General features: G+C 56.7%; 2 protein-coding genes and 1 long non-coding RNA gene across 3 annotated transcripts; all 3 read right to left on the bottom strand.

The window, feature by feature from the left end:
- Window positions 1–1,731: 1,731 nt before the first annotated feature.
- Window positions 1,732–3,517, bottom strand: LOC118987929 (uncharacterized). The gene is made up of 3 exons (XR_005066683.1): window positions 3,494–3,517; window positions 2,007–2,057; window positions 1,732–1,864 (listed from the first exon to the last, which is right to left on the bottom strand). It is a non-coding gene; the product is annotated as an uncharacterized LOC118987929 (long non-coding RNA).
- Window positions 3,518–3,529: 12 nt separating this feature from the next.
- On the bottom strand, window positions 3,530–14,374 carry LOC118987931 (leukocyte-associated immunoglobulin-like receptor 2). Its single transcript, XM_037047273.1, has 5 exons — window positions 14,277–14,374; window positions 13,594–13,667; window positions 5,150–5,185; window positions 3,653–3,814; window positions 3,530–3,570 (listed from the first exon to the last, which is right to left on the bottom strand). The coding sequence occupies exons 1-5, from the start codon at window positions 14,372–14,374 to the stop codon at window positions 3,530–3,532; spliced, it is 411 nt and encodes a 136-aa protein (XP_036903168.1).
- Window positions 14,375–15,897: 1,523 nt separating this feature from the next.
- Window positions 15,898–17,322, bottom strand: LOC118987932 (leukocyte-associated immunoglobulin-like receptor 1; the record flags this gene model as incomplete). The annotated part of the gene is made up of 5 exons (XM_037047274.1): window positions 15,898–16,099; window positions 16,653–16,708; window positions 16,918–16,955; window positions 17,043–17,085; window positions 17,181–17,322. Coding segments are annotated over 5 exons (426 nt in total), but the record flags the coding sequence as incomplete, so codon positions are not given.

The following is a 17,322-nucleotide window of genomic DNA, read 5'->3' as shown; positions in this document are numbered from 1 at the left end:
TCTGAGAACCACTTTGCTTCTCCACCAGGGTGCCACGGTCCAGCCGCAGCCCATCTAAGGGTCCTCAGGTGAGAGTAGGCGTCGGCGCTGGGTAACAGGCAACTACACAGCTCAAAGGCAGGTGAAGCACTGTTCCGTTTATTGCAAGTACAAGCTGATTTTTTATATTTTCATTTTTGGCATAGGTTAACATTTACAGGTGTACAGCATGATCAGTTAAGCAGAAAAAATCAATACAAAGGTAACCAGGAAAATATGAAAGTTCCCATAGTTTCAGTTATGATAAACAAAAGTTATTTTGACCAGGAGAACCATTAATCAGACAATTGAAATAGTTCTATGTATATACTTTAAATGTCTTATTGTTTATTAAAGTTCTCAGAAATTGTCATTGGCAACAGGTACGCTAGACCGAGCAGAGGTTAGGAAATACACAATAAGCCTTGGTAATATCTAACTTAGCTATCTATCTTGCTGTCTAAAATGTTTTTTGTATACTGAGGACTCTGACTCCTTGGTAGTTGTTTCTAAGTGCTTAGTTTGTAATAGCTAACCAGCTTCTTCTGTTTTTATGCCTGTCTAATTCTAATTGATATATATTCCTATTCAAGGTAAAGGAGGGGCTGTTACTCTAACAACTCTTTAACAATCAGGGGCTATTTTCTAAAGGGGTTTTTGCTATTCTATGAGGCAGTTCTGTGNGTGTCTCTGGGACCCAGTGTCTGCTTCCTCCTCCTCTGAGGAGCCTGTGATGCCCTTGACCTTTGTGAGTCACCTGTCCTGAGGGCACAGGGACAAATATCCAGGTCCCTACTCTCACCTCCCTGCCCTTGAACCCAGACTGGGGCTGCTGGGTGGATGGAGGTTCCCTGTCAAGTTCTGAGGAACAGCCTGCAGATCCGCTGAGAGGCTTCACCACTTTGCTTCTCCACCAGGGGGCCCAGGGGCTCCCGATCCTCCAGGGCCTTGCACACTTGCTGTGTTTACATTAGTACCTTTAATTTATTCCTCCCTTACAGTGGACGTACAGTATACTATTCTAACTGTACAGCACGGGGGTTAGACATTATGAAGTGACCCCTCAGTAGGTCTAGTGCCCCCCCTTTATAAATAATGTCTGCAGTAGTCGTCCTGAGGAGTGTGCACTGATATTCACTGTGGTTCTGTCTGGTGTCCCTTCCCTGGGTTTTCGATCCAAGTCAGGTGGGAAGTGAGGATTCAGATGCAGGAGGCAGAGACCACTCCAGGGACAGAGGTGGGTGTGCGAGGGCCCAGGGCAGGTGCAGTCCCACAGGTGACAGGTGTGGGAGAGACCAAAGTCTTGAGCAGCATATGTCCCGTCCCAAGAAAGCAGGTGAGAACTCAGGGCTCCAGGAGGAGGAAGAGGGAGGCAGAGGCTGCAGGCACCTGGGGCCTGACTGAGATCCAGGAGAGAAGGGAGGAGACCTGGGCAGGAGTGGGGCTGGGCTGTGAGTGGGGTGAATGTCAGACCTGGAGCCAAACCCTGGAGAAGGAGACGGACCACACAGGGGGGCAGGTCCCCGCTGCTCCTGCACACTTCCAAGGACAGAGTCCTGTGCAAAAAGCATCCTCACCAGGTGCACCATGAAATTCACAGAATGGACGTGATTCTTGGTCTCTTGGGCTCCAGTGGGAGCTTGGGACCCTGGGGGAGGCCCCTCCTGGGGGCCTGGGGACTAATCTTTCTGTCAGGAGCTTCCTTGTGCTCATCCCTGTGGTCCGTGTGGCCACCTGTGCCAGCTGTGCCCAGCCTCTGCCAGAATCCCCACCAGGATCAGCAACACCACGCCAGCCAGGCCAATGCGGACAGAGTTCCCCACCGTGTAATTCTGGGACGTGGGGGCTGGAAGAAGAGGACAGGGGGACACTGAGGGGTGGGCAAGGCTGGGCGAAGCCCAGGACCTACGAGACAGGTGCTTCTCCTCCCCTGGACAAGACTTGTCCCACTGAGCCCTCCCCCTGGACACTCTCCCCTGGTGACTCACAATTTTGGAAGCCTTCTCCGGTGGTTGGGGCTGTGACTTCAGGGCCTGTTCCTACAAGGAGAAAGTACCAGTGTTTGTGTCCATCACAGACGCTCCCCTCCCTGGGAGCACCCAGCCCCTGCCCTCCCCACCTCCAGGCCCCTGGGTCCACCCCCAGGCTTCACTACCAGTCAACCACAGCTCCCCAGTGCAGGGCCCAGTGCAAACTCAGACTTGCTCAGGGATCCAGGGTGAGTCTCCCCTCCTCACTCTCACAGCCCCAGGCTGAACAGGCCTCTTGCAGGTGAAGATGCAAGATGTCCCTGCCTGCTGAGTGTCCACCCCTCAGGAGACAAGCAGGACCACCCCCACTGCCCACTCCCCAGCAGAGCCCCCAGAAAAGAGGCCCCAGGCTGAGGTCCCTACTTCTCTGACCAAATGGGGCTCCAGGTGGGGGCACTGAGCTCTCCAGGGGCTCCAGGGAGGGGGCAGGAGAAGCCCTGAGCCCAGGTTCCTCCTCGGCCCGTCCCTCTCAGCCTGGCCCTGCAGCTCCCACAGCGTCCATACCCAGCCTCTTTCTCTGCCCCTCTCAGTACAGAGGATGCTCCTGGACTCCCAGGAAAGGGGACAGAGACGTGTGAGGACACCACAATGGAATTCTCTGCTCCTACGTGTCTGAGAGGCAGGGCATCCCTCAGAATGTCCTGTCACTCTCCACACCTGAGGACAAAGCAGTTGGACCCTGGTCCAGAGACAAACAGGGTGAGTGGGAGCCATCTCCCTTGGCCACATGGCCAGAGGATCCTAAAGGCTAACCCTACCTTTCAGGGCCACTGTGTCCCCCACAGTCCCCTAGGGCAGTGAGGGGTTATAGGTCAGGATGAACTGGACCTGCCCCCGGACCCAGGGGAGTCTGACTCACAGCCCCATGAAGAGCGAAGGGAGAGACTGTTCCAGGTTTTGAAGGAACAGTTCCTCCCTCCTCGTCACCATCCCTGAGCCGGTCACTTAGACTCTGACTGCAAGACCTCTCGGGAGTTGACCCCACAGACAGGAAGGACAGCCTCATCCCAGAGGTCCCTTAAAGCACCTTCTAGCCCTGGTCAGAGACTCCATGGACTGCATGAATTGCCCAGTGGTGGATGGACCACCCACAGTGGACACACTGCCTGGGGGCCGCACAGACTCTGCCCAAGTGGACCAAAAAGGCTAAAAAGCATTCTGAGTGAAAGGACCAAAGGTCTCATTAAGGGGGTCTGTCCCTGGAAGCCCACTCCCCATCCAGTCCTGCAAGACAGCTCCCAGCCCACCCCATGCTGGGGTTCAATGTCCAGGCCACCTTGGTGTCCAGATGGGACCAGGGCTCCAGAGTCCTGAGCGAGGTGTGAAGACCAAGGGACAGGAGTGCAGAGGGGCAGGGGAGCCATAGGGCTGGGGGCCAGCAGGAGGGCAGGGAGACAGGCACAGAGGACAGGGATGGGGACAGGGTGCAGGGACCGGGGACAAACCTGAGGGTGGAGTGGAGACGTCCTCTTCTGCCACCTTCAGTTCCAGGATCTCACTGTGCTCAGACCAGCTGCCCCCTCTGACATAGTGGCAGAAATAACGCCCAGCAGACAACTCATTCCCTGCATTGAGGTGGACTCTGGCTTCTGCCCAGTGAGCACCACACGGAGACACGTTTCTCTGATCCCGAAAGAAAGACCTTCCAGCCTGCTGCAGACGGAATGTGTCAGCCCCAGCTGGGCCCCGGCACACGATGGTCACAGGCTGGCCACGGCGGACCACAGGGCCCGGCTCGACCCAGATGCAGGGTTTGGGCAGGGACCCTGGGAGGAAGCACAGCAGATCTCAGGGTCCCTCAGGAGGAAGTCCCCAGATATCACAGCTCCCCGTTTTCTGGGTTCACTTCTGTGCTTTGAACAAACTTGCACAGTTGTGCAACCACCCCCACCACCCAATTCAGACCCTCCCACCCTCTATTCCCCAAACACCACCCCCGACAACCACTCCAAGTGACTTGAATCCTCACAGGGATTCCTGCTCACAAGCTGGGCTTTTCTCAGGGTGACAGGGGAAGGGTCAAAGCAGACAGGGGTCCTGGGCACATCCCCCTGCTGATGCTGCTGTCTAGGGCACAGAGACTGTGGGAGGGAGTCAGAGGGTGAGGGTGATGCGTCACGTTTGGGGACAGGAAAGCAGGCGTCTGAGATGTGGGAGTGACCTGGGCCGGGTCTGAAGGGCAGCTGGGTGACACTGTGGGGACCAAGGGGGACTGCAGAGGTCCACTGGAAGTTCGCAGGGGGGGGGGGAGGGGCCAGGCTCCGCCCAGACCTGGTCACATGACCCCAGTGGGTGGGGATTCCTGTCTCCAGGGCAATCCTCTGAGCAGCACTAACCTCTGTTCCCAGGGCATTCTGTACCTTCCTTGCAGCCTGTTCTACTTGTCTTGTATTGAGGGTCCTGAAACCCCCTGTGTCCCAGGTGACTGGGGAGGGGGGTGGAGAGGGCTGCTATCCCTGAAACAGGAAGATGGCACCCAGGTCACACAAGCCTGAGAGAGGCAGACGCTGACCAAGGTTCCCCTCTCATTCCCTGGGTCAGCCCCTAGCTTATTCTTTCAACCACATCCCAGTTCCTCTCCATCTACAGAGGCGCCCCATGTGCCACTGGCCCCACAAACACCAGACTCACACACACCGTCACCTGCCTCCTTCACTGGAAGGCAGAGGGAGCAGAGAAGCCGATGAAGGGGTCGGGCAAACCCACAGCCACGCGCGGTGGGTGACTGGCAGCCCCTGTGAGTGTGAGAGTCTCAGGGCAGATGACTGACAACTGACCTCCTCTGAGGGTCAGAGGGAAGGGGCGCTGAGCTGAGACCCGAAGGCCAAGTGTGGACTGCCAAGCCCAGGGAGAGGAGATGTCAGTCAGGGAGGGGACGGGTGAAGGGAGCAGGACATAGGGTTTGAGGAAGTGCAGGAAAGGCTGGGTCTCCCCAGATCAGCGGGTCAGACAGCTTGAGAACAGACCCCTCCAGAGGGAGAGAGAAGGGCCTGAGTCTCGTCTGAGCTGAAGATGAGCCATCAGAGGACTCTAAGAAACATTAATACTTGGTCAGAAAAGACAACATTAATTAAAAATTGAATTGAAAACGGTAGACTCACCCTCCTGCGTGTGGACGGCCTGGCCCAGGCAGAGCCCTGGGGGAGAAGCTGTGGTGAGAAAAACGCCCAGCACCCGGCCTCCCCCCACCCCGGGGGCTGCAGTCAGGGGCCCTGATGGAGGCAGGGCTCAGCCCCCGAGAGTCCAGCTCCCTCCTCAGCTTCACCTCTGAGCACAGCCCTTCTTCTGGCTCTGAGTTTCAGTGAAGCCCCAGTCCCCTCTCCCAAACAGGTCCTCAGTCTGAACCTGTTCCCACTCCCAGGTACCCTCTTCGGGGACTGAGCTTTCCATGGTCAGAGTTGGGTTGGGTCCAGAGCTGAGGGGTCAGACCCTTCAGAAGGACCAGGAGTCTCCTGGGCTGGAGTCAGGACTCAAAAATGGATGAAGATGCCTCCCCAGGCTCCCATCCCCTCTGTCCCAGGACCTTATCCCTCCCTTCCAGGACTCACCCAGGACCAGGATTGAGCTGGGACGGGGGGTCCATGCCCAGATCAGCAGCCTGCACGGTGGAGAGTGGAGGTGGAGAAGGTGGAGACTGGAGGACCGAGCCTGCAGCCTGCACCGTGCTCAGGGAGTGTGGGTCAGGGGTTTTCCCAGGGTGGCCACATCCATGGCCCCATGCAAAGGGGAAGAGCTAATTCCAGACCGTCCTCAGTCAAGGTCGGGCACGTCACGTGTGAGACACTGAAAGAGACTGGTGGGTGCTGCACCCATGTGCGGGGCTCACTCAGCAGAAACGGGGTCACTAGGTGGCCTCTCTGCAGGACCCCAGAGCGCTCTCTAGGGAATGATCTTCATTCTGAAGCTTCAGTCTTAGCTTCATGGTGGCCTCCGGGTCCCCTGAGGTTAAAGACCAGCTAGATTTTTTAGGTCAGCAAGGGGGCCAAAACTTGTACTTTGGGAATCTCTCCTCTGTGCCTGTATGTTTTTTTGTTGGTTTGTTTTCCACCCTTTTCCCTGGGATGGAACCAATAAAAGAGGAGGTGAGGGAGTGTCTAGACAATTCCCACATCCTCCCCAAGGACTCATTCAGCCCCCTGGGCAGCCCCGCCCCCTGGGCAGCCCCGCCCCCTGGGCAGCCCCGCCCCACAGCAAACCTGTGCTTTCTGTCCTCACTGAGCATGAGAGCAAAGGGAGATCAGTAAACACGTGTTTATACCTGCCATTCTTCCCGTTCCTGGATTATTTCTTTTTTTTTAAAATTTAATTCTTGTTCGAGTACAGTTTTCTGTCTTATATTCCCAGCGCTGCCCCCCAACTATTTCTTCATAAAATAAATATAATTAAAAAAACCCAGAAGCTCACAGTTACCCAGAGGTCATGGGAGAGGTTTGGGGAAGGGGAAGTGATGGGCGGGGTCCACTTCTCTCCCCTTTTGTTTGGGGACAGCCCCTGGCTGCTTCCTTTTTCTTCCCGGCATCCATCCTCTTGGGGAGGGAGCCTGGAGGCCGAGCTCCAACACAGTTGCTATGGGAATGAAGCAGCATTGGGAGTTCAAGCTGTCGTGAGGCGTGTGGTGTTTGTTTTCCAAGTAGCTGTTGGTTCTCCCATCGCGTTGCACCCAACTCTGCGTTTATGGGAACGTGAGGAGGGACGTGGCTTTGACGTCACACCCCATGTGGTGTCCTGGAGCTGGGGACGGCCTGGCTGCATTCCCTGTGGCAGGAGAGAAACGTGCTGGCCCTGTGGCCTCTCCTCTCACTCGTGGGAAACAGGTAAAACGTGTCTCCTAGACCTTCCTTCCCCCACTTTGACGACAAGAGCCCTTAGCGGCCCTCCCGTGAGTGCTGGGGAGGGGAGGGCGGGATGCTGATGGTCTCTGTTCCCTAAATGGTGCCCAGATAACAGCACTTTCCTGAGCCTTGTGTTTAAGGCAGAAAGGCTGCCACTTGTCAAGAGCAGGTGTGGGGATTACCTGTCATGTTTCCTGACTCTGTGGAAAACAGTATGGAGGACGCTCAAAAAATTAAAAATATGCTCCAATCCTAGCATTCAGCAATGCACTTCGGGGTGTACATCCAAAGGAAATGAAAACAGGACACTCAACAGATAAAACTCCTGCCATGTTTATCGCAGCGTTATTCATAAGAGCCAAGTTAAGGAGTCAGCCTAAGTGCCCATCAATGGATCAAGAAGATACACATGGCCCTGGCTGGTGTGGCTCAGGAGATTGGGTGCCCACCTGTGAAGCAAGAGGTCGCTGGTTCAGTTCCCAGTCAGGGCACAAGCCTGGGTTGCAGGCCAGGTCCCCAGTAGGGGGCGTGAGAGGCAACCACACGTTGATGTTTCTCTTTATCTTTCTCCCTCATTAACCCTCTCTCTGAAAATGAATAAATAAAAATTTTAACAACGATGAAGTAAGTAAAGTATGATCTTGTGTCTGTTTACCTATTTTTCACATACCATTTATTTCATTCTGCAAACCAGAAACTAACAAGAATCCTCCCCTCCGATGTGCGGAGGGACAAGGGAAAAGGCAGGGAATCAAGTGATCGTCTCCGAGTGAACTGTTTTTGCAGCTCTAACATCTGAAACCTGAAAACATTCTACGTATTCCAGACACAATAAAGTCATAAAAGAAAAACTATCACACTCTGACAGAAATATAAAGAAATAAAAATAAATATGAGCTTACTGATATTCAATCACAATAGCTACATGGCTATACCAAAAAAAAGAAGAAGAAGAAGAAATCTGTGAATTTCCTAGAAATTGGGTTTTCTAATGAGGGTACAACATCAATGAACCTGTACCCTTACCGCAGGGGGAAACACCTGTGTGGATGGACTCGGTGCGTCTTCCCTGATACTAAGGGGTCCATACACGACAAAATCCCAGTAGCCCTGACTTCACACGTAACCCCAGGTCACGCTTTCTAAACATTGTTCCTGTTAAAAGAACTCGAGACCGAGGGGGAACCTTGTCCAGGGCAGGAGCACAGACGGGCCCAGGGTCCCTATCCGTCTACACAGAGTGGCAACGGGGCCCTGCCAAGGACAGGGAGGATGTCTCAGAAAGCGCAGCTGGAAAGGACCTTCCTCAGACAATTCTGGTGAGCTGAGCGGCATGTCGCAGGGAGGGGGCCCAGCTCCCAGCAGGACGCAGGCGCCTTTCAGGCAGTGGCGCCTGCCCTGGAGGAGCCCCTTCCTCCCCAGACTGGCTCCGACTCTGAGCAGAGAGGGGGCGGCGCTTCCCTGGAGAGGAGGAGCCCCAGCGAGAGCCAAGGGAGCCGCCCCTCCCCGCGTGCAGTCCCTGTAGGGACAGGAGAGGACGGGAGTGTCCCTGCCCACCCCTGCTCTCAAGAGACCAGGTGACTGGCCCTGGTCCTGTCTGGCGTGCCAGCCGCACAGGGACACAGCGCGGGTGCAGCGCAGCCAAACACGCAGCGTCTCAGAACCCAGCCGCGTCTCCAGACGCAGGGGGATCCAGCCCAGCTGGGCTGTTGACTCTGGGGGCCGAGTTTGGGTGAAGTGTCAGAGGTGAGGTCAGAGGCTTGTTGGTAACCTCTGTCCCAGTTTCAAGAAACTGCGGGGCGTCCTGAGACCCCAAAGAGTCGGACAACAGGCTCCTGAGACTCCGCGCGCTGTTGTGACAAATGCGCGCCAGCGTGGTGGCTCACAGTCCGGGACGTGTGATCTCGGGTACCAGGAGGTCGGGAGTGCGAACCCGCTGACCTTGAGGAGTGTGCAGAGCTGCCTTCTCTCCTGGAGGCTCCGGGAGGGTCCCTCCCACCTCTTCCAGCCTCTAGAGACCCCGCGTTCTGTGACACGTGACCCCTTCTTCTCTTCTCTTCAAAACCAGCGGGTCCTTCTCAGGAGGTGTCTCTGGGACCCAGTGTCTGCTTCCTCCTCCTCTGAGGAGCCTGTGATGCCCTTGACCTTTGTGAGTCACCTGTCCTGAGGGCACAGGGACAAATATCCAGGTCCCTACTCTCACCTCCCTGCCCTTGAACCCAGACTGGGGCTGCTGGGTGGATGGAGGTTCCCTGTCAAGTTCTGAGGAACAGCCTGCAGATCCGCTGAGAGGCTTCACCACTTTGCTTCTCCACCAGGGGGCCCAGGGGCTCCCGATCCTCCAGGGCCTTGCACACTTGCTGTGTTTACATTAGTACCTTTAATTTATTCCTCCCTTACAGTGGACGTACAGTATACTATTCTAACTGTACAGCACGGGGGTTAGACATTATGAAGTGACCCCTCAGTAGGTCTAGTGCCCCCCCTTTATAAATAATGTCTGCAGTAGTCGTCCTGAGGAGTGTGCACTGATATTCACTGTGGTTCTGTCTGGTGTCCCTTCCCTGGGTTTTCGATCCAAGTCAGGTGGGAAGTGAGGATTCAGATGCAGGAGGCAGAGACCACTCCAGGGACAGAGGTGGGTCGGCGAGGGCCCAGGGCAGGTGCAGTCCCACAGGTGACAGGTGTGGGCGACACCAAAGTCTTGAGCAGCATATGTCAGATCCCCAGAAAGCAGGTGAGAACTCAGGGCTCCAGGAGGAGGAAGAGGGAGGCAGAGGCTGCAGGCCCCTGGGGCCTGACTGAGATCCAGGAGAGAAGGGAGGAGACCTGGGCAGGAGTGGGGCTGGGCTGTGAGTGGGGTGAGTGTCAGACCTGGAGCCAAACCCTGGAGAAGGAGACGGACCACACAGGGGGCCAGGTCCCCGCTGCTCCTGCACACTTCCGAGGACAGAGTCCCAGGCACAGGGCACCCTCACCAGGCGCACCATGAAATTCACAGAATGGACATACATGATTCTTGGTCTCTTGGACTCCAGTGGGAGCCTGGGGCCCTGGGCAAGGACCCTCCTGGGGATTTGGAATCTAATTTATCTGTCAGGAGCTCCCTTGTGCCCATCCCTGTGGTCCTTGTGGCCACCTGTGCCAGCTGTGCCCAGCCTCTGCCAGAATCCCCACCAGGATCAGCAACACCACACCAGCCAGGCCAATGCAGACAGAGTTCCCCACCATGTAATTCTGGGACGTGGGGGCTGGAAGCAGAGGACAGGGGGTCACTGACAGGTGGGCAAGAATCAGCCAATCCCTGGGCCTATGAGACGGGAGTTCCTCTTCCATTGGACAGGACTTGTCTGTTTGAGCACCTCCCCCCTGGGGACTCTCCCCTGGTGACTTACCTGTCTGGGAGCCCCCTTCTGTGGGTACCAGAGTGACTTCTGTGGGCACCAGAGTGACTTCTGTGGGTACCAGAGTGACTTCTGTGGGTACCAGAGTGACTTCTGTGAGTGGGGGAGTGACTTCAGGGGTTGTTCCTGAGAGTGAGAAAGGACCAGTGTTTGTCTCCATCACAGACCCTCCCTTCCCTGGGAGCACCCAGGCCCTGCCCTCCCCACCTCCGGGCCCCTCGGTCTGCACCCCCAGGCTTCACTACCAGTCAACCACAGCTTCCCAGTGCAGGGCCCAGTGCAAACTCAGACTTCCTCAGGGATCCAGGGTGAGTCTTCCCTCCTCACTCTCACACCCCCAGGCTGAACAGGCCTCTTGCTCTAGAGGATGCAAACTGTCCCTGCCTGCTGAGGGTCCACCCACTTAGAGAGAACCAGGACCCGTCCTCACTGCCACCCTATTGTCCACTCCCCAGCAGAGCCCAACAAAGGAGTCCCCAATGCTGAGGTCTCCACTTTCCAATCCCAAAGGGGCTCCTAATGGGGTGACTAAGCTCTCTCTTGCTGAGGTCTCCACTTTCCAATCCCAAAGGGGCTCCTAATGGGGTGACTAAGCTCTCTCTGGGCTCCAGTGAGGGGGCAAGAGAAGCCCTGAGCCCAGGTTCCTCCTCAGCCCGTCCCTCTCAGCCTGGCCCTGCAGCTCCCACAGCGTCCACACCCAGCCTCTTTCTCTGCCCCTCTCAGTACACAGGATGCTCCTGGTCTCTCCAGAGAGGGAAGAGGGACATGTGAGGACACCGGAATGGAATTCTTGCTTCTACATGTTTGAGGGCCTTGACATCCCTCAGAATGTCCTGTCACTCTCCACACATGAGCTAAAGGAGTGGGACCCTGGTCCAGAGACAAACAGGTGGGTGGGACCCACCTCACCTGGCCACAACGCCAAGGGATCTTGAAGGCTGGCCGCATCTAGCAGGGCCACTGTGTTCCCCACAGTCCCCCAGGGCAGTGAGGGGTCCTAGGTCAGGATAACCTGGTAATGCCCATGGACCCAGGGGAGTCTGACTCACAGCAGCATAAAGAGCAAAAGGAGAAGCAATACTAGGTTTTGAAGGAACAATTCCTCCCTCCTCGTCACCATCCCTGAGCCGGTCACTTAGACTCTGACTCCAAGACCTCTCGGGAGCTGACCACACAGACAGGAAGGACAGCCCCATCCCAGAGGTCCTGATAGCGTCTTCTAGCCCTGGTCAGGGACCCCGTGGACCACATGAGTTACCCAGTGGTTGGTGGACCACCCACAGGGGACACACTGCCTGGGGGCCCCACAGAGTCTGCCCAAGTGAACAAAATCTTCTGAAAACCATTCTGAGCCAAAGGACCAAAGGTCCCTTGAAGGGGGTCTGTCCCTGGAAGTCCACTCCCCACCCAGTCCTGCAAGACAGCTCCCAGCCCACCCCATGCTGGGGCTCAGTGTCCAGGCCACCTTGGTGTCCAGATGGGACCAGGGCTCCAGGGACCTGAGCCAAGTGTGAAGTCCAAGGGACAGGAGTGCAGAGGGGCAGGGGAGCCACAGGGCTGGGGGCCAGCAGGAGGGCAGGGAGACGGGCACAGAGGACCCAGCTGGGGGCAGGGTGCAGGGACCGGGGGCAAACCTGAGGGTGGAGTGGAGACGTCCTCGTCTGCCACCTTCAGCTCCAGGATCTCCCTGGGCTCAGACCAGCGGGGCCCTTTGAGATGAAGGCAGAAGTAGCTCCCAGCAGTGCTATCATTCACTGAGTGAATGTGGAATGTGGCCTGGGTCCCCTGTGAACCATTCTGAGACTCGCATCCCTGATCCCAAAGGAAAGATCTTCTTTTCTGCTCCACCAGACGGAATAGCTCAGCCCCAGCTGGGCCTCCGCACAGGATGGTCACAGGCTGGCCCCGGCGGACCACAGGGCCCGGCTCTGCCTTGATGGATGGTTTGGGCAGGACCGCTGGGAGGAAGCAGAGCAGATCTCAGGGTCCCTCAGGAGGATGTCACCACACTGACTCTCCCCAGTGTCCTGGGTTCCCTTCCGTGTTTTAGCAGATGTGCAGAATTGTGCAATGGTCTCCACCACCCAGTTTACAACCCCCACCATCCTTTCCCCAAACACCACCCCCCGCATCCACTCCAGTGACTGTGAATCCTCATCACTGCAGAGTGACCCCCCCGACACAGGACCCGGAGTCCTGGTCACATGTGGGGTTTTTCTCAGGGTGACGCCGGGCAGAGGGGGTCAGTGCAGGCTGAGACCCATTCAGGACTTCCTGCCACAGCCACTGTCTAGGGGACAGAGACTCAGGAGGGGGGCAGAGGGTAAGGGTGATGGGTCACCTGTGTGGACAGGGAATGAGGTGCATGAGAGGTGGGAATGGCCTGGGCCAGAACTGAAAGGCAGCTGGGTGACACTGTGGGGACCAAGGGGGCTGCTGAGGTCCACAGAAAGTCCAGGGGGTGGGGCTTTGGGGGCTCCACCCAGATCTGGTCACATGACCCCAGTGGGTGGGGATTCCTGTCTCCAGGGCAATCCTCTGAGCAGCACTCCCCAGGCTCCCAGCCGCTCTGTCCCAGGACATTATCCCTCCATTCCATCACTCACCCAGGACCAGGAGGGAGCGGGGACGGGGGCCATGGGCAGACCTGCAGCCTGCACCGTCCTGGAGGAGGCTGGTGAAGGACAGAGCCTGCAGCCTGCACAGTGGTCAGGAAGTGTGGGTCACGGGTTTTCCGGGAGTTGCTACATCAACCTCCTACTGCAAAGGGGAAGCTCTAATGCAGACTGTCCTGAGTGCATGTTGAGTACAATTCCTGTGAGAAACTGAAAGAGACTGGTGCCCTGCCTGGTGCAAGAAGCTGCACCCATGCCCAGAGCCCAGGGGACAGCAGCAGGGCTGAGACTGTGGACAGTACAGGGGTGGGGCTGCAGCAGAGGCCGACGGCTGCGCTCACGGGGGCTGGGCCCCAGTGACTGTGGCCCCAGGTCACAGAGGCTGTCTGTGGTCAGTGCTGGCAGCAGGGCTCAAGCTGCTGACTGCTGGAGTCTCAGCCTTGGAGGCCCTGTTTCCTGTGTCCCCACATTCCTGTCCCTGACCACAGGTGGCTACAGTGGGGCTGCCTCTAAAGGAAAGAGTGCTTCCTGCATCTTCTTAGGGGCAGGACCAGGGGTGGGTGGGGCCTGTTGAGTGTCTCTCTCCCAGGGCCCAGGAGGTCCTGGACTAGAGGCTGGACAAAGGTGGAGCCCGGGCCCCACTCTCAGTGCCACCCCTTAGTCCCTGGGGTTCTGCCCCTGGTTCCCAACTCACCAAAGTCCAGGAGGGTGGTGGGATTGGGGACCCTCACCAGCCTCTCACTGTCTTCTCTGTTTTTATTGGCTTGGCTTCAGGTCCCACAGCCTGACTGTGCCCAACAACACACTTATGCAAACACTTTGGTTTCCCACGTGCAGAAGGCGAACCAGACAACTCTCTTGAGCCCTTCACGTTATTACTGGGGTGGGACAGAGGAGAGTGTGACACTGGAGGGCACTCAGTCACCCCCCTCATGCTCTCCAGGGCAGGTGGCACCCTGCTCAATCACGATGCCCCTGTCTCTGTGCCCTGCTCTGTCCTGTGACCCTGGACTGTGCTCGGCACACACGTGCCTCCCAGCTGGCTGGGTTCTCTCTGAACTAAAAGCCCCTCAGTCTAAGGAAGCAAATGCACTACAGAGACAGTTACATTGTCCAAAGATGGGTGGGCGGGGCTTCATGGAAGGTTCTGTTTGCAAAGAACCACACGGGTCAGGGGCTCGATTTTTAACTGGATGCTGTGGGCGCCTCTGGGTCCACTTATGGCACAGATCACAGGCCCTGTGTGGAGAGAAGGGGGACTCCTAGCCTCTGCCCCTCACGATGCTGAGTCATATCATCATGACCTTACAGAGGAGGGCCTGGTCCAATGAGGAGGAGACAGAGCAGAATCAGGAGCTGGAGGGAGAGACCTGAGACTTCTCAGGGCCACAGACCAGGGAGGGGCTGCTGGGCCGCAGCACCAGGCAGGTGGCCTCCCAGGCAGAGCTGGGGTCATCGGGAAGGGACTTCCTCATGGTCCTGGGTCAGCCAGGTGAGCTCTGATGGAGACAGAGGATGCATCTGCAATGCTGGCTGTCCCGTCCTCATCCACCAGGTGTGGCTCAGCCTCTCCAAGGGCACAGACCTGCGGCTCTCCCCAGACCTGGAGCTCACACCCAGGGGCACCCAGTCCCGTGGTCACTGCTGCTCAGGGAGAAGAGCATCGGGCTCTGGGAGTGTGCCCTCCCTCTGGACACCAAGGCCCCTGTGCATTGGGATCCTTGGCCTCAACCCCCCTGCCCAGGGCCCCATGTTCCCCAGCCCCAGTCACCCAGCACCTCCAAGAACAGAAGGTTCAAACCACAGCCTCTGCCCTGGGGAGGAACCCAGGAGATGAACCTGTGGATTCGGGATGCTGTACCACAGCGGTTGGCATCCCTCTGTGTAGTGAACCCAGCGCCTGTGGTCAGAGTTACAGCACCATCTCTCCTCAGTGTCCAGCGTGCAGACAGCAGCTGGTGGGGCTTGCAGGTGCTGTTACCTGTGAGCCTATTTCTGTACTGGATCCATCCATACACTCCTGTATCTCCAGGTGATGTATAAACCAGAACCTACTGGTTCTGTGTCCCTGGAGAACCCAGACTAACGCACTAATAGATCGAAAGCAACAAAGAGATGGAAAGGTAGAAACTCAATATATGATGGAATCCCAAGAAAATAAAGACAAAAATAGAGAACTGAAAAGCACAATTCTGGAGCTAAATTAACCGTGGGTGGAAAAGGCACATTAAAATCAGCACAATTTAAAAGTGAGGAGGAAGGCTGGACACCCACCCTCTCTGAGCCAGGACTGAAACCTGCCTACTGATTTTTTTTCCTCTCCTGGGGTCAGAGGTAGCCGACCTTGGGCAGCTTAGGGAGCGTTTCAGTCCCTAGTTTTAAACAACAAAACAGAGGAAAGACTGCAGGTACTAGGGAGGGTCTGACCCAGGATTCAGTATGCTAATGTTTCACAGGAAAGAAGTAGCAACTACACTCTTACAAAACCTGGCTGAGTTTTGGTTGAAGTTTTAAAATATTCTTTTAATATAGAATAACATTTTATATTCCAGGACTGTACCAGGTATGCAACTTTCTTTTTTTTTTCCTATTCAAAAAAAAAAAAAAAAGAGCTGAATTAATCCAAACAACACGCTCTCGCCCCCTAGTGGTCATCAGGGTAGAGACTCCTTTTAACTCGATGGGGCAGCCAGTTTGACCCCATAAACTGGGTCTGCAGACACCAGCTGGGCAACATTGGATGGGTGTCTGGAAACTGCTGGACACTAGTTGGGTCTCTGGAAACAGCCAGGTGCCAGCAGCTGGGTCTCTGGATACAACTGTTACAAGTGCGCTTCACCAAGCTGGTTCATTGTAGGAGGGGCCTCTTGGATAATAAACCTCCTGCATCTTGAGTAGGGATCCCCGAAGTCCAGGTCTTGCCTCCAGGAGAAACGTGTAGATGACTTTCAGGAAGGAGATAGATTAATAGGGAAGTCCCCCAAGTGGCCACTTCCAGCTTTGCAAGAGTGGCACCCTGCGTCCTGAGGTGCAGAGGCCAGGTGGTCCTGACGTCAGTGTCTGGGGAGGGCTGCATACATGCTGGACTCGGCTGTGGGCTCCGTGGGTTGTGGGGTCTCAGCTCGAGCTGCTCCCCGTGTGAGGGCCCGCTGGTCCAGCTGGGCGTAGGTCACCTCCTGGGGGTCCTCTGCAGCAGGGCTCTGAGGGACAGACCCAGGCTAAGTGAGTGTGGCCCAGGCAGAGGGGTGGGGGCTGTGGGAAGGAAAGACTGGGCAGCCAGCCTCCACGTGGCCCCTGTGATGCCACCTCCAGAATCTCCACTGGTAGCCTCCTTCCACACAGAGTCAGAGTGGGTCTGTGTGACCCACAGAATATGGCACCAGTGGGGGCCTGTCACCTCCAAGGAGGGGCCACAAAAGACCCTGCGGCTTGGACCCATCCACTCTGGGATCTCTCCCTCTGGGGAGGCTGCTGCCGTGGACGGGCCCACGTGCCTGCAGATGCGCTGAGGCCTCCCGCCCCCAGCCCTGCGGGGGTCCCACCCTACAAGTGGACCACCGAGCCCTGGCAAACCTTCAGCTGGATGCAGCCCTGGTCATCTGCACAGCAACCTCGTGAGGGTCCCTGAGCCAGCACCACCCAGCACATTCGATCTGCTTCCAAATCCTCACCCAGGATGCTGGGATGATTTTGTGAAGCCGTTAAGGTGGGGGTGCTGTTACCCAGAAACCAGTGGCAAATACAAGGACTCACTGGACTGTGTGTCTCCCTGTTTTCCTCAGGAAATGCTCCCACTGTGGTGGCCACATCTGGAGGGGAGAGAACAGTGGTCAGTCCTTGGCTGGGGGGGGACCTTTGAAGCCAAATGTGCCTGAGAGTTCACAGGGTCAGAGTTCATACCCTCCTCCTCTACAGCAGCCTATAATGTTCCCAGACACCCTCCCACCCCCACTGCCTCCAGAATGGCACTGAATGCCCTTTCCCTTCTCCCAAGAGGCCCCCGTCTTTGTCCCTTTACCTGCTGGGCTCTCTGTGATGTCAACTGTGGGGCTGAGCCTGAGGAGGAAGAACAGGTGAGCAAGGGGGCCACCTGGAGGCAGAGAATGGGGAGGCGGTTCCCAGTCCTCCCCAGGGAAGCCTCACCTCTCCTGGGGCCTCGGCTCCTCGCCCTTGCTGCTGGGGGGCCCTGAGGACAGTCAGGGGTGTGAATGAGGAGGGAGGCTGTCTTCCCAGCACCCCAAATACCTTCTCACCTCACCCCGCCCTGACCCTGAGACCTACCCCGTTTTTTCTGATGTTGGCGGTGGACTAAGAGCAGGGCCAGGAGGAGGAGACAAAGCAGAGAAGCCACACAGATCCCAACAACAATATAAAGATGGTCTGTGGACAGGCCTGGGGGAGCAGGGGAGATGGAACCAAGGTG

This window comes from Sturnira hondurensis, unplaced genomic scaffold (genome assembly GCF_014824575.4).
Source record: "Sturnira hondurensis isolate 20B ecotype Veracruz unplaced genomic scaffold, ASM1482457v3 Scaffold0005543, whole genome shotgun sequence".
Classification (NCBI taxonomy): Eukaryota; Metazoa; Chordata; class Mammalia; order Chiroptera; family Phyllostomidae; genus Sturnira; species Sturnira hondurensis.
Note: the sequence above shows the minus strand (reverse complement) of the source record. Positions and strands in the feature narration are given on the sequence as shown.

Bases quoted from the DNA above. Each gene is read 5' to 3' on its own strand.
- LOC118987931 (XM_037047273.1), bottom strand. From the start codon at position 14,374: ATGAGGAAGTCCCTTCCCGATGACCCCAGCTCTGCCTGGGAGGCCACC. The intron at 13,668-14,276 runs GTCTCAGGTCTC...TGGGACCTGAAG, and splicing joins CTGGTCTGTGGCCCTGAGAA to CCAAGCCAATAAAAACAGAG. The intron at 3,815-5,149 runs GTGAGTCTACCG...GCTTCCTCCCAG, and splicing joins GGCCGTCCACACGCAGGAGG to GGTCCCTGCCCAAACCCTGC.